This window comes from Hypomesus transpacificus, unplaced genomic scaffold (genome assembly GCF_021917145.1).
Source record: "Hypomesus transpacificus isolate Combined female unplaced genomic scaffold, fHypTra1 scaffold_386, whole genome shotgun sequence".
Taxonomy (NCBI): Eukaryota; Metazoa; Chordata; class Actinopteri; order Osmeriformes; family Osmeridae; genus Hypomesus; species Hypomesus transpacificus.
In genome coordinates this window covers 41,450-62,821 of record NW_025813907.1, presented here as the reverse complement: position 1 = coordinate 62,821, position 21,372 = coordinate 41,450, and the positions used below count along the sequence as shown (strand labels likewise).

Genomic DNA, 21,372 nt, shown 5'->3' with positions numbered 1-21,372 from the left:
TTCCCATGATATATGATCCAGCCAAAACCCCCCCCGTCTCCATGAACCCACATATTTTTCTGAAAAAAGAAAAAAAAACGACATTCTGGGGTGATAATTATCAGCTGTATGGCCTTGCTCTGAGCTGGGCTGTTCAGGAAGAGATTGTGACTGCTGGTGTCAGGCCTCAGCCCTTACCTCCGCTGGGCTTGATGCCTTTGTCTCCGGGACTCACACTGCATAGCTGCTGCCTTAGCTCATCCAACGCTCGGAGCTCCATGACGACCCATCCCCAAGACGAGGAAACCAACGCACATCTGCTGACGGCCGTTTCCAAACGCTACCGAGCAACAAGACCAGAGCAGTCTCCTGCCGCAAAACTGTTTTTTGTTGTCTTGGCATGAGCAGGTTCACGACACACTGTACTGTTTTATCGTTGACACGTTTACAAAAGTAGCTCATCTGTAGGTACATCCAGTGTGAGGTAATGAACTGCATCACTGCTACTGCTTTCTACTGCCAGGCTCAAACTAGATAAAGCTTGAATATTTCACAACGGTCGTTCGAAAGGCTTTCATGTTTAACGTTCAACCGAAAGTCGTCCGACAGTTCACTTTCTAAAGGAAATGTACTGTGCCGGATCTGGAACTCTCTGCACTAGTTCTGGCCAAACCTAACGAATGTTGAAAAACACATATCTCGGATAAATACATTGATAAAAACACTTTTGCACACATATTCATCTTGGCACTTCAAAGGGATTCATTGATGTCACAGAACGCAGGGAGTGCGGGGCAGGAGAGGGGAGGGTTCGGTTATCCTTTCCTCAAAGGGCGCTGAGATTCTCCTGATGGGCTCTGCTCTTGAGAAGCCAGAGATGGCTATAAACAGAATTTCTAATGGCAGGAGGGAGGGAGGGTAGGTGGTGAGCTAGCAGGCGAGGGGTGGCGGGAGGTTTTGACGCCAGCTCCTACTTCCCACAGAGACCCAACAGGGAGGAATAGAGACCAGGACTGGCAGCCTTTCACACATTTCTGCACCAGCGCTGTTATGAACTCAGTAGCAACATCGTTGAAACTGAGTGTAACATGCAAATGCCAATATTCATCCTTCGTCTGAGAGAAAGTTAGCTGGGGCGAGATTTTGCCCCCAAAAATCTGAAATACAAAACTTCCATTGCTGTGAATGCAAATCAATACAGCAATCAGCACTCAAATCAATACAAATACGAATACCCAGATCTGGTTGGCATCATTGCATTGCAGTATGCTCCAATATTGTTGGAAATACTCCTATGAAAGTCTAGAAATCCGTCATAATTAATTCATAATTTTAGAGTTGAGATGTAAGCAGGCCCTGACATTTTCATGGTGAATACAAGCTTTTTCCCAAAATACTGCCACTTAATTGATGTAGATTTGTTTGGCTTTGAAGAAAAAAACCTTTCCAAAACATAAATCTAGTCAAAAATGTTAGCTCTGTTTACACAGTGCTTGGTGAAAAAATATTTGCAAGCTAACATACAGATTACTTTCAGCAGTGGCCCCCACAGCGCTGAGGCTTGTCAAAACCGGAGTCCTATACACTGTTACTACTGTAGCCCAGCACACACACACACACACACACACATGTACTCTCCCACACATATACTCCTACACATTCACCTATACATAACTACGTATTTACACACACACACTCACACACACACACACACACACACACACACACTGCAAGGTGAGTAGAAAAGACAAGTGAGCAGCATGATGAGAAGTCAACTCCACACCAGCACTGTTTGCTTATGCAAGGAGAGGTCCTTTTTATTTCACAGGACAATGTCACTATTTACTTTTTCTTTGTCTACACATTTTACCACCAAAACCACCAGACAAACTGGAAACAAAACGCCATAGCCCCGAGATTTTAGAAACCAACGTGTGGACGAGACAAAAGATGTGAATTCAAAACAAAAAGTTACGACAGACTGATTGACTACCTTACATGGTCTATCTAATGTCCCTCTATGCGCTTGATGAATGTTTATTTGACTGACTAAGCCCTCTCACTCACCTGCCATCTCTCACACGCATGAGGTATTTCACTCTGGGCTGTCCTGTGTTGTACTGAGTGAGTAATCTGCACTGCGGTACAATAGACTCAGTTCTCTGTCTGAGAGATTATGTTGTATCTCGAACAACAAAACCTCATTTCAGAACAGTCTCTATTACATTTGTGGAATCAAAAGGACCCAAATAATGACTTGAATGTGTAATATGACAGGCAAACATAATATGACATTTTACAATCCAGCAACTACAGCTTTTAAGACACTAGCAAAGAGGGAAGTAAGTGACAAAATAGGGATCTGACAATCGGCGAAACCTGTAATTGTGCATATTTCCTTCAGCGGGCCGGCCCGGTCAGAATATATCCCGTTTATGGACACAAGACCTTCGAAACAACAGCGTACTGACGTTCCAGCCAGAACAGACTGTCTCCTTCACCCATGACAGCAGTCTGGAGAAACAACTCGGTACAATACAGCCTTCCTCTTCCAACTCTCCGTGGATTACAGTGGAATTTCGACACAGAACAGGCTTTAAATCAGTTATGGTTTGGGCCCCCTGGGGACTCCTGCACTGCCTCCAGTCCCTCACTTTGCACATCCCAGGGTTGCCACATACAGGCCTGCCTAGCTCAGCATGTCATGCAGATATCACAGTTTAACGTGCAGGGATATTACATTCGACGTGCAGAAGGCGAAAAAACTAAAACAGTATACAAAATGCGGATGGGGTTTTAATCATTGTGTTGTTAGGAGACCGGAAGGGGGAACATGACCACCGACACATCATGAGATGAAAAGACTTGTCTGACTAGCTCAGTTCTCCTCAGGCACATTAAACACATTGTGTTCCTCATAATCCATCCCTACTCCATCTTTGTTAGAGACGGCTGCAAAGCAATGCAACAACAAAATAAACTAGACAAAATTTCCATTACCCCATAAAAAGCTAGATACAATTTGCCCTTTTGAGAGTACAACTGCAAAATATTTACTTCACAAACCATAAAGCCAACTCTACTCTTTGGACTAAAAAAATATCCAACTTCAGGCAAATTAGCCATTCTGTTTGAGAGCTCTAACCCGGACTCTTATCCGTCAAATCCTGAGGAGAGACTTTTCTCTCTACTCACATGCATATATATGCACACATTCATCTAACGCAACTTAATCAACCTCAACAGCTCTTATCCTCTATGGAGAAACATATGGATGTCAAAGCCTGGGGTAGCAGCACAACAGTCTAGCACTCTCCATTAAGTCAACCAATCAAGGTGCCTGGTAATATAAAGAGCAAATGCTCAGTGCAAACATCACTGCTGACCTCATTAGCTAAGCTAACTTGTTGACCCAATGTTTATGCGGACCAATGGCAAATACTATCGGTCACAACAGCTGAATCTTACTCTGTCTAAATTAGCAAACTGACTCTAAAAACTGTTAGTCTATGAGGGGGGGAGGGGGGACAGATTGAGTTCAACATCCAATTATTCAAATTCAAAGCATTTAGTTTAGAGCAATCATGAGAATGTTTTCTTCAGTTTTGATAAGAGCTTCTGCAGTAAACATGCCATCAAAGCTTAATGTGGTTTGCGCAGTAAATCTCTACTGTATGCCAGCCAGCTGGTCATTGTCTCAATGTTTTACCACACGTGATGCTGATTGACAGAGTAGGTTAAATCCATCTCATCAACCTCATTTTATATTTCTCATGAAATGTGGCAGCTTAAAGGTTAAATTCAGAATTGGTATCATTGTTATTTTTTGAAGCTGTAAAATCTGGAAACTTGACCCGATAACGAGCTTTTTCTTTCAGGGGTTGTTTGTTTTCCTGAACAGAACCCTAACCGTAAGGAAGTGAGGTTCCTGGTTCCAGACGGTTTTGTGAGAGACACAAGAGAAACATCCAGAAGTGCAGCTAGAGGTTATTGCTGTGTCGTCGCTCCACTCTCACAATGCGACTAAATAAGATGGATATTTAATCAAGACTCTGCTAAATGTTCAGTTCAAAGTTGAAGCTTTCTGTGTAAACAATGATTAGGTAAATATGCAAACTCGGTTTGAAAAAAAAAATTGTTCATCTGAAAACCGACAAACATTATTTCTAAATAATCATGCCTTACTGTTTAAAATATTCCACGTGTATAAATAAATAGTATTTAACCATTTCCTTCGACCCCATACATCCAAAGAGATGTATGAGACTAAAAACAGCACATGGACCAGGAAGGTGACAGCAATTTGGTTCAACCCAAATGGCTCCAACCGACCCCAAGTGAGAAAACCATTAACAAGCTTAAATAACTAATGTCTGAGAACAATTATGTTTCCTAAATCCAACTAATGTATGCATATTGTTATCTCTACAAAAACCTCATGGCTTTGGGGACAAAGGGGGGGGATCTCTGTAGGGGTATGCAGTATCTAGAGTGAGGAGAGTAGCCATTTAGTTAATGAGCACCATTGGAGACCTCCAATGAAGTCATCAAGAGCCTGCTCTGAATAACAATGGTCAACTAACGCCTCTCTAATTGAATAGAAGGTAAAGACTGGCTGAGGAGTCTGTGTTTGGGACAGAGAAAAGCTGACAGAAAAGAGGAAGGGGGCTGTGGGGGGGGCGGGGGGGGGGAATGCTTTTCAGTCAAATGTTCGACTGCTTCCCCCCCCCCACCACCACCAAAAAATGAAGCTTTTTTTTTGGGGGGGGGGGGTGAAAATGCTCTCAACAACAATGAAGCTGTGTCCATTAGGCGTTTGGATCAACCGAACGGTTCTTCAGTGGCAGTTGTTGGCATGGGAAAGATCACTCCTGATCTTAAATGTGGTTGAAATTAATATGAAATTAAGGTGCACTATGAGCGTACACATGTAGTAAACCACAGTTTAAATGGACCAGGCCTCAGACTTTAACAGTAAACACTATACTGAAGCAGCATCCTTAAGACTTAGTACTCATATGAACATGTCATTGACATTTCATTGCTTGTTATTAACCTACATAGCTAATTAGGAAAATAAACCAAGTGTAAATTACACAAAATGTTGAAAAACGTCACTTACAAATCCAGAATTTATTATCAGAATTATATCCTAATACAGCACAGTGAAGATATCTTCCCAGATTAAGACAATGTTACTATACATTCAACCAACACAATTGCCACGAAAGAAAATCTAGCAATAAATTGTTTTTCAATTACACTTAAAAAAAATAATAATCATACAAAACCAAAGCCACTTCTGACTGATCAACTCTTCTATTGCCTTTCTAAATGATATAGCCTAAAAAGGGTATCGAGTTTAGTATGTGTTATGGTTATATAGTTTTTGAAGACTGACATAAGAAAAGTCCCTAAAGAACAAAGAAGTGGTTTACTCCTTGAGGAGCCGCTCGGGAGGAATATGGCGGTGTACTTGTGCAGAACTAACTTTTACGCATGCCATCGGAGTATGGCAGTGGACCTGTCCGCATCGTAACGCAGTTGTTACATTGTGGCCTCGGTTTGTGGCGGACACTCACCGTTCTCGCACTCGGCGACAGGGAGCCATTGGAAATGTAGTGGTTGGTAAGATCAGGGATCATTAGAAATGGGTAGCCAGGATAATGAGGGCTTTTGAAAAAGCCACCATCTTGCTGTCTTCTTAGTGCTATGGGGACAAGAGCATGACAATTACATTTACAGTTTGAAAGCAGTATTTTCAATGCAACTGAAACTACGCTTCCAATCCAGTCTGTTGTGCACGTGATAAAAGTTTTTACCTTCGCTGAAGTAATCTCTGGTTTTCTCGTAACTTTCTAAATCTGGTCTTGGTAGTGGACGCCTCTCTGCTTGCTAGAATAATAAACAAAATTATAAAAATATGAAAAACCTCAATAATGTTGTGAAACTGTTTGATTAGGACAAATAAACAGTTTACGCTCAATGTATCTTTTTTTCCCAGTGCAACAAATGTTACCTCTGAGTCTGAAGAGCTGCTGTTGTTTTCCGATTCGTTCACTAAAGAAGATTTAACATCATCCAAATCCCGTTCTGCGGATACATTTTCTGAAATTTTCTCCTCTTGCTCGCCCTCGTCTTTGAAAGGTATCATTTCATCATTTGCCCCCAGGTCATCCCCCCCGCCTCCATTGAGCTGTGGCATGTTTGCTAATGCAACTGTCCCCAACTATGAAGCTACAAGAATAATATGTGATCACTCGTACAGTCCGTTCTCTAAGGAAGAAACGTTGTCCTTAGCCTACTCCAGTTCACAGACTGAAATAAACTGAACAACGGCCGTATACAAACAATGCCACGTTTTCAAATCTCCATTTTGATACAATGAATTATATCCCACTTTTCCATGATGATAATTTCTCCAATAATCCACAAATTAAAAAATGAATCAAATAAGGCGCCGACAGCTGGATAAGGCGACTTCACAAAGTTTCTTCTCCACTCTTCACAGTGAGTTACTTGTAGCCCTGTCTCTCCGTATGGTGCTGAAGAATGCGAGTCCACCAGTCCTCCTGGGAAGCTAAAAAGCAATTGAAAACTGAACGATTGAATTTCAATGGTGACGTCCGATTTCACCTAACATTATGCATAAGTAAACAGCTTTACTTCTTCGGGAAAAAATGAGTTGTATCTATTTGTTTTACGCACGAGTCGAAGCAAGATAAAGTTTGTTCGTAGTTTCGACAAATACTATTTGCTTACTTTTCAAAGTTTACAATGCGATTGAATGTCTTGGTTTCTCAGCTGTCAAAGTATACCCGCCACAAAATAACAGTATTTTCTGGTTGATCGAAATGTGCTCGCTCCCTCCAGATTAGCTGACGGTGAATGCGCTCCAAAACTACTTGGCTGTTGAAGTGGAAGAAAAGCGCAGCTTATTCAGAGAGCAGAGGAGGAGTTAGTTAGCGCTGAAAAACGACACTTCATTCACCATGGCCAAGTCGGGTTGCTTAAAGGAGCAGTTTCACAATTTTAACTTGGGCTTCCAATATCTGAACTTCCTGTTACTTTAAATACGGCTGTTAATATTTAACAACAGTTATTATTGTTGTCGCATATGTATTGCTTTTTATTATGTCAGAGAGAGATAGGCTGATAAAGAGATGACCCGCTCTGAGTAAATGCTGTCATATATTTGTTTAATTCCTTTTCGGGTCCACACATGAGAGGTCTACAATCTAAGACGATCCTTCACTGGGTAGGTTCACTTACTACGAAGCGTGTATGTTAGGTTCTGCACCATTGTCTGCCAGTCCTTTCTCCCAAGTTAAGCTGCCGGCAACCGTGTAACCCACAGCAGTGTGATACTGAACAGGCTTGCAATAGGAGTTTTTATTACTTGTCGCCATGCTAATTGTTTTTAAGCGTGTGTCCTAGGGCAATACAATGGGGAAGGACAGGCCCAGGCCAATAGAGCCAGGAAACCGTTGGTAAGACTGGAAGCACTGGAAGCCTGCTTTGGTGATGCAAGCCTCAACCTGGAGGAGACTCTATGGAGGCCTCACGTCTCCACGCTGGTGTTTCTCTTCTGGTGAGATGAGTGTAACTATCATCACACTACTGACAGACAGAGCTCAGTCTGGTCTTTTTTTTTCGCTGAGAGAAACTTTGGCCCATTTGACTCCTCCTCATGAGGGATATAGGTCATTAAATGATTTTTTACGAACAGACCTGAAGATATGAACAGTTTTTGAACGGTTTTGAACTTTTTCCCCCCAATTTCTCCCTCTCTCTCTCCTCTATTGTTTTTACCTTTTCCCCTCTTTTCTCTCTCTCTCTCTCTCTCTCTCTCTCTCTCTCTCTCTCTCTCTCTCTCTCTCTCTCTCTCTCTCTCTCTCTCTCCCCCCCCCCCTCTCTCCCCCCCCTCTCTCTCTCTCTATCCCCCCCCTCTCTCTCTCCATCTCTCTCTCCCCCCTCTCTCTCTCCCCCCCCCTCTCTTTCCCCCCCCTCTCTTTCTCTCCCCCCCTCTCTCTCTCCCCCTCTCTCTCCCCCCCCTCCCCTCTCTCTATCTCTATCTCTCTCTCTCTCCATCTCTCTCTCCCCCCCCCCCCTCTCTCTCTCTCTCTCTCTCTCTCTCTCTCCATCTCCATCTCTCTCTCTTTCTCTTTTTGTTCTCCCTCCCACATCCTCTTTTTGCTCTGCTTTCACCTTTCTCATTGAAACTCCTATGGACTTCCAATTCTCCTCTCTATGATGCAATTTGACAGGCTTCCCTCTGTCTTGGAGAAATCTCATTGATGTTGTCGACCGCGTGTCAGCAAGCCCAGGTTTGATTGACAGTGCAGCAGGGTCTCCACGGGCCTCATTAGAGCCCTGCTTCCCCTGGGTGTTTGTGTGTATGAGAGAGCTGGAGCCAGAGAAAGAGTGTGTGTGTAGGTCGGTGTGTGTGTGTAGGTTGGTGTGTGTGTGCAGGTTGGTGTGTGTGTGTAGGTTGGTGTGTGTGTGTAGGTTGGTGTGTGTGTGTAGGTTGGTGTGTGTGTGTGTGTGTGTGTGTGAGAGAGTGTGCGTGTGAAAGACAGAGAAAGAGTGTGTGTGTAGGTCGGTGTGTGTGTGTAGGTTGGTGTGTGTGTGTAGGTTGGTGTGTGTGTGTGTGTGTGTGTGTGTGAGAGAGTGTGCGTGTGAAAGACAGAGAAAGAGTGTGTGTGTAGGTCGGTGTGTGTGTGTAGGTTGGTGTGTGTGTGTGTGTGAGAGTGTGCGTGTGAAAGACAGAGAAAGAGTGTGTGGGTGCGTGGGTTGTGCATGAGAGTCAGCTTGTATGCATGCGTGTGTGTGTGTGTGTGTGAGGGAGAAAGATTGTGCATGTGTTTGCACATTCGGACTGTATCATTATGAAATGTGTGTACGGTGATCTTGAACAAAAGAGCCCTGGTCTAGATTTCCACACAGCTCAGGTGAATACTAGCCCCCAGGGGTCTGTATCTATGTCCCCCTGCAGTCCACCATGCACACAGGTGGAGAATATAATACATGGATCCCATAAAGATGTTCCAAAATGATAACATAACCACAAAAGTTACTCCCACTAAACTATTTAATATCTGCTGGCATGCATATAATATGAAATTGGACGTAATTTTCAGTGAGGTATTACTATAGTAGTTCATATTTTCACACGAGTAAACTCTGTATGAAGTATGACAGTATATGTAAATATAAATGTGTAAGGAAAGGATTGACAGTGTCCCTGAAGACGTAATTACCTTCATATTCACTGTTGCTCACACACTATGCAACACTTATAAATGATTTATTGAATCAATAATGAAATTATCCTTGAAAACTCAGCATAGTGACACAAACAGACACAAACGCCTGTCTGCTCCTGAGCGAAACGTAAGAACACAAAAATAGTGCCGCTGCCCGAGCGGCCGTACAACTATGAATAATAGTGTGCCATGCAAGGGCACCTTTCTGACACAATGAATACTAAATTACCTCTACAATGTGTACATCAAATTGGATTACAGCTGTTCTGCACTGTGTTCCTGTGTTCCTGTGTTCCTGTGTTCCCAGTAAGGCTGTGTACAGCCTCTTCTTAAATGCCCTTCTAGAATGTTTCTTATATGCCCTTCTAGAATGCTTCTTATATGCCCTTCTAGAATGCTTCGATCATTCCAGCTCTCTCTTTGGCTCGCGTGTTCCTGGAGGATTCGTTTTAACTGGGAGCTGATGAGAGGTCAGGAGAGATGCGAACAGCCACAATCTTAGCCCGAGGGCAGATCGACTGGTGGCCAGAAAATTTATTCAGAGGGTGCTGTCCCTGCATCTGCCTTACTTTGAAGTTTCTCCTCTCGACTCCGGCTTGTCGAACGTGACTATGTCTCCAGTGTTTCCCACAGAAAATATAGGGAGTGAGAGAGAGAGTGAGAGAGAGAGAGTATAGCATATGTACTGGATGTTTTTTTGCGTTTGTTTGGAAATGTGTTTGTGTGTGTGCAGGCATGTGTGGTGACTGAAGAGTGGAGCGGCAGTAGGTGTGCCATCCTTGCTTTGACGAATTCAAGGTCATCCTTTCATGTCTTGCCAACCTGCGGTCAATCAGTTTCTGATCAAAGTGGTGCTTAATTCACAGCTAATTCCCCCCTCACAAGTTTTTTCTCACTGTTTTTGAGATGTTTGAGGCACTGCTCTCTGTGTTGTGTTACAGGGAACACAACACGGCAATTGAGAACCCATTTATTCTTAGACTCGCATGTCCTGCTTCCTATGTTGAAGAGCAATTGCAGGCGAGTTTGACTGCACTCATCACTACATCCTTTTACTCTGTCAACCTTCCTCAGATTAAAATCTCAATCCATCGTTTACGATTTCAAAGTCTTCTTGAATCCTAGTTTCCTGATCAGTGATCAAGGCCACGCTCCCTCTGGTAAATCTGGTGGAGGCTGCATCACAGCTGGATCAAATCCACCCTGGCTTCTCGTCCTCCCATCTCTTCTCCAGCGCTGGCCGGGCGTGGCAGCCTCATGTCTCATGCCATCATGCATTTCATTACTAAGTAACATCATATCCGTTTTCCCGAAAGAAAGGAGCTTTTTTTTAAGATGCTATGGGTGTGTATGGTATTTACGATTGTGCGAAAACACTATATTAGATGACAGGTTTTATTACCCCGAGGGTGGAACTGAGACAATGAACCAGGAGACGACTTGAAATAAAATACAGTGTTTCAGTGTTCAGAGTTTCAGATCTCTTCTGTTTCTGTTTGAGGTTTGTGTTACAATGCGAGGACTCCCTCGCAGCATTCACGTGCTTGTTTAGATACCTGCCCTGCACAATTACAACGCATCGAAGCAAAAGCCTTTCGACTCACACAACATATACAAGGAAGAGCAACGAAAGCTTTTCAACTCAGACAAAATGCACGAGAAGGAGCAAATATGATTTGACCAATTTAAAGCCAATTTGTAGCTATAGAATGAGTACATTCTCTCTCTCTCTCTCTCTCTCTCTCTCTCTCTCTCTCTCTCTCTCTCTCTCTCTCTCTCTCTCTCTCTCTCTCTCTCTCTCTCTCTCTCTCTCTCTCTCTCTCTCTCTCTCTCTTTCTCTCTGTCTCCATGTCTCCCTCCCCCTCTCTATCTCTCTCCCTCTCTCTCTCTGATTTCTTCTGACACAGAGCGTGCTAAATTAAAGGACTCCCTAAAAGATTGTCAAGATGAGGGGGGGGGGAATGAAGATCAAACATGTATCAGTGTGTGCTCCATTGTGGGTTGCCTACAAGTGCGCAGGGCTTTGATTGAACTACCTGCTCGCAGTCTCTGTGTTGGAGAGGAGGCTTTTAAGGAACATTATTTCTGTGAACTTCAAAGCCTGCCAAATGCACTCTCCTTCTGAGTGAGCGGCCTCTTGAAAACGTCCTTATATTTTCCAAATGGACAGGAAGAGGCCCTCGCCGGCATTGAGGTGATGTTAATGCAGTACTCCGCTTGTTTTCCCCATAACCCTGTTTGTCCCTGGTGAACGATCGTGCATCAGACTCCCCCAGGTGTAGCGCATGCAAAACTCCCTAAGAGTGTGCTGGTCACTGCGTCACTGATGACCAACTCATGACCCAATTGTCACATGTCTGGCATCAGATGTTATTTTTAAACCGCAAAAGTGTTGTCTTGTACAGAACGTATTAGTCAGTATTCAGTTCATTCCGGTATAATTAATCAGATGGGTCAGATGGCTGAGCGGTTAGGGAATCGATCTACCAATCAGAAGGTTGCCGGTTCACTTCCTGGACGTGCGATTGACGTTGTGTAGGCACTTCACCCTACTTGCCTCGGGGGGGAATGTCCCTGAACTTACAGTAAGTCTCTTTGGATAAGAGCGTCTGCTAAATGACTAAATGTAAATAACTCCATTTAACAGCAGTTAGCACACACATAAATGAGATATACAGGACTTGGAGCAGGCACACATTGAACCAGCCCATCTATGGATCTTCATGATAGTCTACTCATCTATAAATACCATGAGACGTTTTATTGATCCAGTTAACGTGACTGGTTACAAGGCCGCAGTGTTTAACGGTCTGTGTTATCTCAGCTGAGGATGCACTGCACAGTTCCTCAGAGAACTGGAGGTCCTTTCCTGTGATGTAACCCCTACAGGAGCGAGAGGCTGTTGACTTTATTTAATACGTCCTCCAGATTTTTTATGAGTTTTACGTGCACGAGATGGTTTGCATTATGTATGAAACTTGGGCCGAGGCATGGATGGCTGTAGACAGCTGGAAGTAACTCGAGCCTCTCGGTCACTTATCAACGCTGGCATCCCTGCCATTTCCCATAGCAATCCTCCGAGCAGAAGAATCCACCCTTTGTTTTCACCTCTGTGGGCCCTGTGTTAACCCAGCAATGCCTTTCTGATTGTGGCCGAGATATTCAAGAAAATGGTCGATTTGTCTTTGTCCGTCCTAAACCAGCAGTCTTGTGATATCCCGGCTTCGGTGCGTGTGCGGCGTGCATGCCTGCGTGCGTGGTAGCGCTTTGAGGGGGGTGAGGGTCCGGGGAGGTGGAAGGGGGGGGGGGGGGGGGGGGGGTGCGTGGGGGTCATCGGGAGCCGTAGCTGTGGTTGAGCAGAGAGCCACTGCACCTGCCCTGTGTGTCAACAAGGAGTCTGGAGCAAACACTCGTGCAAAGAAGTGACCGCCACACCAGCGGGCCTTGGCCGAAGCTGCTTTGCTCTCTCAAAGACAACAATGCCCACACTGCTTTGTGGCTAAGTCTGCATCACAATGCTATCAGCTGGGCCGCCTGCTCGGTGTGCCTGGTGCGTTGGGCCTGTGGATTATGGGAGCGCTCCTCGCACGGCCACTCTGGGCTTCCTCGTGTCCTCTGTTTTTGTGGGTCTCCAGTTTCCAGGATGCTGGCTGACTGTTTTACACATAGAGACAGGCTCCCCAGTGGGGGGGGTGCAGGGAGGCTACTGGGGGGTTGGAAAGAGGTCAGGGAGAGACTGTCATGCTATTTCCTTTCTTTGGCCTTGGGAAACTGCACCGCAAGTCTCATGCATATTTTTAGTGTCCCTGTCGTTTTATCATAATTTTTTTTGTTAATGCGAATCTAGGAGAAAGCACAGATGCTTCGACTTTATGGTAGTTCTCATTTCCCTCGTGGATTGCTTTTTTTTTTAACCCGTTTTGTCTTTTTTATCGTTACATATTTTACGTGGAGAGGTCCATGTCCAGAATACAGTCACTTGGTATAAAGCACGAGATCTGGAAGCCATCATCTTTATTTGTTCGAGTGTAAAACTCCATAGAATCTCATTACCTTTGTCTGGCATGTACCTTATCCTCCACAGGAGTCCGATAGTTTGTCTACAGCTGTGGGTTTGGGTGTGGAGGGAATGCTTGTTGTGGAAAATAAGTCTTGCTGTTATTCCTGGCCTCTCTCCGAGGGTCGGTTAGACCAAGCTAATGTGAACAGGAAAAAATCTCTTTACCCTCATCACAGATGTTGTCGAATTTATTAGCTCAGGGTACACACTTGGTTGTGAAAAAAAACAACCTTAAGCGGTTATTTTCTGTTGTTGCAGGACGATACAGTCAGATCTTGTTTGCTGAAGTTTTTGGTCTTATTGTTTTTCTGTTCTGGTATTGAATGACTCTTCTGGCATGGGGATGCTGTCTTGGTAAGACACGTCAGGATAATCAGAGAAGTTTTTCGCGTTGAGCTCACCCCTCTCTCCCCTCCTCTCCACTCTTCTCAGGACCATGAAAGATATTCATGGGATGGACTCAGTGAGGAAGAATGCCATATAAAATTGCTGAGTGGTCATGCCTGTTGACGTTCAGCCTGCCTTCACAAGTTAACCGTCGGAACGTCCAATGGCAGAGGAGATAGTCTCCCTTAGACGTGTCGTACCTGCTGCTCCACATTCCTGCAAGTGCCCCACTTGTGTCACAGACTTTGCCACCTCACCCTCTCTCTCTCTCTCTCTCTCTCTCTCTCGCTCTCTCTCTCTCTCTTTCTCTCTCTCTCTTTCTCGTTCTCTCTCTCAATCCAGTGTGTCCAGAGAGCCAAGTCCCTTGCATATACACCCAAGGAATATTGTGTTGTCATTCAGTTGTTGGTGTACTTATATTTCTATGTGGCTTGTACCCTCAGATTCAAACTAACTGTTTTCACATCATTAACGTTGACTGCTGCGTCAAAGCACCACTGTTAGACAATAAACAACAACAGCAACAAGGCGTCTAAAGTGCTTAGCGTCCTAACTGAAAACATATTTGTGCGCGAGGAAAACTGTTTTTAACCAGACTGTTATTTCACTACTTATTCTGCAACGCAATTATCACTTGGTGAAAGAGCTTAAAATGTGCCAATAAAAATAAAGTAATTTCTGTTTAGCTCTAGCCTGCCTCTCTCAAACACTCTGCCTGCAGCTGGACCTTCCTCTGGAAAACAAACAGACCTCTGCAGCTGCGGTCCTCAAGACAGCAAAAGGGGAATTTTAATCCCGTTTTTTTTTTTTTGGTACTTTGGCACCGGTCAGATTTATTCGGTCGTAAAGAGAGAAAACGCAGCCCGGCATTTGAGTGAGTGAGGGAAGCAGGGAACCAACTCGTGCCAGATCCAGCCGTCGACTTAAAAACACACCGGAGCAGGAAATGAATACCGAAGGGTCAAAGTGCAAGGAGAACATTCGAACCACGCTCTGATAGTAGATAGCTAGCATACCTAGATCGGCCAGATAGCCACACACATTCATGACACCGACTCCTCCTGACAACTCCAGGGACTAGGATAGTTGAGGGCAAACCTACCAGACCGGTCACCGAACTAGTCTGATGGGGGCTGGGCTGCACTGACGCACAGACGAAGCCATCGTCCAATATTTACAGTTCATCTCTCAGATCTGTTTCTTTTCAGTTAGACAGGAAACCAAACGATACCGCAGGCCCCCAAAAACATGTCCAGCTGTCACTTCTTCCAAATCACCGGCCTCCAACTGACTCCAAAGACCGGGTGAGGCATCAGTTGAGAGGGTGAGGGTCAGGCCTCCAGGAACATTCTAGAACTGTAACACAAACTCCAAGCTTCGGCATCAGAATGGCCCGTGGACAGAAGATGAGAGGCATCGTAAGTGACACCTAAGCTTCATCGCGTTCTGCTCCCACAAGCTCGGTCGCTTCACCCAGCACTTTGCTCACGCCTGTTCTTCACGAGCAGAAAGGGATCGTCATCCACCAATCAAAGCATTTGAGAATCCACTGAATGACCTGTAACCATTGTGTGGTAGCCACTGAATTTATAAACGTAAGAAGCCATTCCTTATGGCATACCGAATGATAGATCGACATCCAGCCTTAAAATGCGGTCAGAAACACGCTTCACGTGTCATATTCTTCAGATAACACCACCAGACCATGCACCAAGCTGATGAAACTTTGGCCAATGAGCATCTGGAATATCACACACTGCTGCATCCTTGCTCCATAAACAAGATGAATGTGTCTGTGAGAATGTCCAGCACACAGCCTCATGTTAATCCCTCCAGACAGGGCCCTAAGGACAGGCTGGAGGGCTCTAAATCTCTACGGTTCAAGTGTACAGAATCCAGGTGGGTTACCCAGGACTGGACTAAGTGGGAGATAGATAATTCACTTCTTCCCCCAACAAATCAAATAGAATGTTTTTAACATAGTTTTTAATATTGATGCGGTTTTTATTTGAAATTCACTTTGACACACACGCGTATGCATGAAAACCCTCACACACACACACACAAACACACACGTACAATTCTTCACGTTATATCCGCTTCCATCCACCACACACTTCTTTCTCTTCCCGGTGGGTTGCCTGCAGGCCCCCTCAGTATCTCCAGCCCAAGAAGGAGCACCCTAACCAGGCACGTAATGGCTCCACGTAGCCCGCTGCCTGGAGAAAGGCCTATGGCTTTCTGCATGGAGTCACGGAGCTCACAATGTAGTGAATCATCACTTTAACAAACACCTTCTTCATCACGACTGCGATACCAAATGATACAAAGTGCTCGGTTTGCTGTGTGTGTCATAGTCTAAATCTAGTGGGACTTATTTTTTTCCTGCGTAGATGTGATGCGTTTCAGTACTTTTTTGTTATGTTCCGGTGTTACGTAATTCAAAAGCTATCTTCACCACATGGTGGGATGTTACGTTTGATATTCAGATGATTAGACTGCTCTTTTACAGTTTTCTCGATTGTTTTAGATGGGCTACACAGAAAGTCTCAGCTGAGACACAACTCTGCAGAAATACAAGACAGAAACAAGCATCTCATACTTCTTCTGTCTAATGGACTGCCTCCCTCCAATTTGCCAGTCAAGAAGCCCAATCCTCAGTTCTGTGGAAAAGCATGTGTACTATGTGCCTCATGGAAGAAAATCACCATACTGAAAGACCTCACAAAGACACACAAAGGCTGCAAAGAGAGAACACTAATGGCAAACTGACCACAGGCAATCAGGAAGTTTATAATGAAACGGTCAGTCGTCCTATTGTATTTTCAAAACCCTGCTTTGAGTTTCCTGAAACTCTTGAAACGCCGGTGTTCTGGAGAGAAAGCGAAAGACAAGAGCGAAAGGGAACACTTTTTTTACTTATTCTCTCTTTTTTTTCATGTTTCACGCCAACCCCTCACCTCCCCCTTTAGGCCTTTAGGGGCATCCTGTGACCTTCGACCTCCAAGACAATAGAGTCCAGGACGTTTCCCAGTGAGCTGCCACGTAGGCAACAACAGGAACATGAGGGGTGCTCCTGGGAAACAAACTGTTTATTGTGAGGCAGGATGGACAAGGCGCTCAATCTCACCACTCTCTGACTTTCGCACACACACATACAGAGACACACAAACACACACATAGACACACACACCCATATAGACACCCACAAATACCACCCACCACACACATCTGCACACACACACACACACAAATCCTCTCACCTTGTCAGATGATTTATGTACTTCACAAAGCACAAAATTAAGTTGTTTGATTTACTTTGTTGCCTTGTGTTTGTTATCTGATCAGATGTGATATTTTCGTCTTCCTTCATGAAAGGAAAAGATGCAGGAGACACTTTTGTGTGGGTGTGTGCATATTTGTGTGTCTGCGAATGTGTGTGTGTGTGTGTGCGTGTGTGCGTGGTGAAAAAGGTTAATGAGGACATAGGACATGATTCCTTTCAGCTGGGAACAGTTGCTTTCATAAAAATACATGATCTTAACAGATTTTAGGCCTTTGGTTTTCTGTGGTATTTCTGTCTTTGGCGACGTTGAGTTTCCGTCTTCGGATCACTTCACTTGTACCCTTTTTGTTGTCTTCGAGTCATGAAGTAAAAAGACCTTGTCTATCTTTTGTTGTTTTTATTCAGTAAGGCATAACAAGCCCTCTGTTTTTCTTTGGTTTCAAGGACACAGTCAGTAGCGGAGAACACTGCCTTTGTGAAGACAGAAAAGTGCAATTTCTTACCAAGCCCCGTTTTTTCATACAGAATATATCCAACTATAAATCATCCCTCTGGAATGTAATCACCCCAAATTGAGAATGCGACCAAACTCTCATCTCTGAAATGATGCTATCTCACCAAACACAAATTGATAGGTTGAACTACGACCTTTTCCACATACGTCTCTTCATCAGACAAGGATAGTTTGCTTTAAAGTGTGTGATTAAATTATTACTGTGTTTACAATGCCTTATTCACAATGTTTTATGAACTTTCTTGGGGTTAGAGGGTTTGAGTGTTGGATATTGTTATTTCCAAAAAACGTGCTGGAGTGGACAGATGCAGTTTTCCGTTGCAAAAACCTTGGAGTGTGTTTAGGATCACCTGACATATGTTATGTACATATGTCATCAACTATCACAGAGCCAAGTTCCCCCCCTCTACCCCCCAGGCCAGCCACATCCAGGGCAGAATTTATTTCCCAGTACACCATAGTGTGTGTGTGTGTGTGTGTGTGATATCCTTAAACAGCACACGAGGGAAGCATTACAAAGCCAGAGTGTGTGCGTTGTGATGATCAACTCTGGCACAGTATACATTTACAGTACATTTCGTCATTTAGCAGACAGTCTTATCAAGAACGACTTACAGTAAGTACAGGGACATTTTCCCCGAGGCAAGTAGGTTGAAGTGCCTTGCCCAAGGACACAACGTAATTTGGCACTGCCAGGAATCGAACCAACAACCTTCTGATCAATAGCCCGACTCCCTAACCGCTCAGCCATCGGACCCCCTTAGCATCGCCCGAGAGTCAACAAGGCAGACAGACTTCCCCAGACCGAGAGGAACTTTCTCTCGTCTCTCGCCCCCCGTTTTTCCTTGTGATCACCCGGCCGTGACAGGTCAGGTACCTGGCTGTTAGTTTACATTCGATTGGATGTTCCTTTTTCTTCTGATTACACACCATGAGCATTATTTGGTTCTGCCACAGTCTGTCTGTTCTAGAGGAAATCCCTCCTTTGTTTCTCAAGGAGGCTCAGCAAAATGGAAGAACCTGAATATGCCATCAGAACTGGAACAGCTGGAAGACATTAGCCAGTGCTCACACAGTGACTGTTCCCATGCAGAGACAGCAGAAGTACGTTAGTTAATGCTCTGGCCCACTTATTGCCTAAGACACTGGGGAGTGTGCATTGCAAGGGTAGGATATAAAACAACTTCTTTGGCGAGCCCAATGTCAGCGTTTTAGTTGAACTGACTGGGGTGGTTGCCAAGTTTCAACATCCCATATTGATCCATAAACATGTTCTTGGGAGGTTTTGTGTGTTCTATGGAACGTCACAGCAGTTGTGTGTTCTAGAAGCTCAGAGAAGTGTTGTGTTCTAGAAGCTCATCATTGTTTTCAACTGGGATTAGTCAACCTTTTTTTAAACTGAGTATGGGTGGGGGAGAGGGGTGGGTGGGTGGTGGTGGGGGGGTGTTAGCCAGGTCTGACACCATGATGGGGGAGAGGGGGGGGGGGGAGGGTCAGGCATGATGAGGGTCAGGCAAATAAACGCAAGAGAGGGAGGGGGCCGACTGCTGTAATTACTGTCACAATGGTCTGCTGATGGCATGCTGATGTAATCCTCCAAAAGACAATGGGCATCTGCTAACAATGTTTCTGATGGCTCCATTTGATTTGGCACCTTCCTGTTGACAATCCCTTTGGTCGTTGTCATGTATAACACCCTGGAGAGTGTATGGGATTAGGTAAAGGTAACTTCATTAATGCAAAGTGTAACTGATTCTGAACCCGTCCACAGACCTTTCTAACACCTATGAGATGTTAAAGGCTGTCCCTGGCATCCATATCCACAGGTATGTTAGTGTATATTTGTGTAATAAAAGGCTTTATAAACCCAGGAAAGACTGATCCTGTGGTTATATTTTGTCTGTAGACATTCATGCAGGCAGTTGTTCACAACAAACTGAATGGACCACTTTTTTTTTTTATGAAAGCAAAAAATCTCTCTCTCTGAACATCATCTTTCCTCTGAGCTTCAGTGTGACTCATCACATTTTTAAATCCAGGGCTAGAGTTACCAGTACTATAAACAAATAAACAAGGATAGATTGAGCAAGAATCCCAGGTTTTTAATGAGACACCCATTCACCAGTAAACCAATTAGACCAATTGAATGCTCTTCTGGTAACTGTTAAAGAAAATAATGCCATTTAATGAGCACATCCCTGAGGTAATGATTGTTTATACCGCTGAACAAGCTCTGCGTATCTGAACGTGCCCCTTTTACAACAAACCCATGCAGGCGTATGACCAGCTCCTGCCCCTCCTGGTCTGAAATTCCACTCTCTAAAACAGGGAGGGACACAAAATGATGTATTATCTTACACTGAAGGCCTCGTAAAAGATGTCTTAAGGAAATTGTTATTTCAAAGTTTCTATACTTTGTCATTATGAAAACAAACATTGATGTACGGAGGTTGGAATTAGGGTACAGTAGGGCTTTTCACTTTTCACTGATACTGTACATCCAAGCCCCTGCTTTCTGCTAGGTCTCCAGCCGTCCGTAAAGGAGCCCACACACTTTATAGTCTAACCCAGACAGGCAGATAAAGATCCTGCTTATGTGCTGACAGGAATATGAGGAGCACTAAAGGACTGATTCGAGATACTTTGACCGGGTCAAAGAGTCGTCAGCTGCCACCTAAACATTGACAAACAAAATCAAATCAGAGTCAAGGAAATGAGTCATGAAACCACACAGAATGTACCCTTTTCATGAGGGCAGTCCAGAGAAGCATGAGACTGTGTAGAGTTGCTGACTTCACCCTGATACATGAGAAATTGGCTGCGCACCATTGTAAGTGCATAATCAAATCAAGAGCATTGATACAATGAGTGTACAAAATATATCCTTGCACTGGGCACAATGGGGCATTGTTTCATACGAGACGCTCTTAGAAAGCCCACAGAAAAGCCAAGGTACAAATCCTCCCAAGGCTTTCAGAGGAGAGCTTGTCCTCAGCAGTAATTGGTTGTGCTTTTATTGGATAATTCAGACATCAGCAGGACCCATTTAAAACGACTGTTAAAATGATTGTGAACACATGCGCGTTGTCGTGGCAACCTCGGGAAAATTACTACGGAGAGGAAAATAATGGAGGCGAGCAAAGAAAATATAGCTTGGTTATGAGGACTCCAATAAACACACGTTTTTTTTTGGGGGGGGGGGGGGGGGGGGGGGGGGAAGGGCAGAAGAAAAAGAAGAAAAAATATTGAATTCTCTCGGTCCAACAAACTGAAAAGTTTGTATTGTGCTGTCTACCCCTTCCTGCATGACATCACCACACTCAGCTGTGTGCTAGAGGTCAGCTGCACCGCAGGCCTGGTATCCTAACCACCCTGTGCGTATCCATACCTGTACACTTCTCTTTGGATCTGCAGGCATTGACAGTGTAACTCAAAACTCTCAACTGTATTGGATTGGGGGAATTTCCCTGACAGCTGGTAAAGGGTCACCAATGAGTTACACTCTCTCCAGTCATATTCACATCCCATTGAGTCACTTGTGTAATCTACCATATCTTTGTGGTACACAGCAAAGACGAATGAAGAGGATTTATAAGAAGGAAACAGTACAGATTTATCATTGGGCTCTTTCACTGAAAGAGGAAGACCAACCATGATTGAAGGGATGTGGCCTTGTTAGAACTTTTTTGTGGCCTCTACTGGTCAAGACCTGAACTGCAGCCTGCACTGTTGAGTGAATCTGATTACATACAGACCCCGAGGACAGATGGGTCATTGAGAGCGCGGAGATGAGCAAACAATAAGATATTATCTGGAGGAATCTCTAGCTTTCCAAAGGAAAATAGTCCCTCTCAGTGTCACATTGACGATAGGATCCTTA

The 21,372-nt window shown here is 44.4% G+C and overlaps 1 protein-coding gene across 1 annotated transcript; it reads right to left on the bottom strand.

The window, feature by feature from the left end:
- Positions 1–5,006: 5,006 nt before the first annotated feature.
- LOC124464574 (transcription factor 7-like 1-B) lies at positions 5,007–6,883 on the bottom strand. Its single transcript, XM_047016480.1, has 3 exons — positions 5,999–6,883; positions 5,802–5,874; positions 5,007–5,689 (listed from the first exon to the last, which is right to left on the bottom strand). Exons 1-3 carry the CDS (start codon positions 6,182–6,184, stop codon positions 5,466–5,468), a joined length of 483 nt encoding a protein of 160 aa, XP_046872436.1. The 5' UTR covers positions 6,185–6,883; the 3' UTR covers positions 5,007–5,465.
- Positions 6,884–21,372: the final 14,489 nt, after the last annotated feature.

Excerpts from the sequence above, each read along its gene's own strand:
- LOC124464574 (XM_047016480.1), bottom strand. The coding sequence starts at position 6,184 with ATGCCACAGCTCAATGGAGGCGGGGGGGATGACCTGGGGGCAAATGAT. Across the intron at positions 5,875-5,998 it reads GCAGCTCTTCAGACTCAGAG|CAAGCAGAGAGGCGTCCACT; the intron begins GTAACATTTGTT and ends TTATTATTCTAG. Across the intron at positions 5,690-5,801 it reads CAGAGATTACTTCAGCGAAG|CACTAAGAAGACAGCAAGAT; the intron begins GTAAAAACTTTT and ends TTGTCCCCATAG.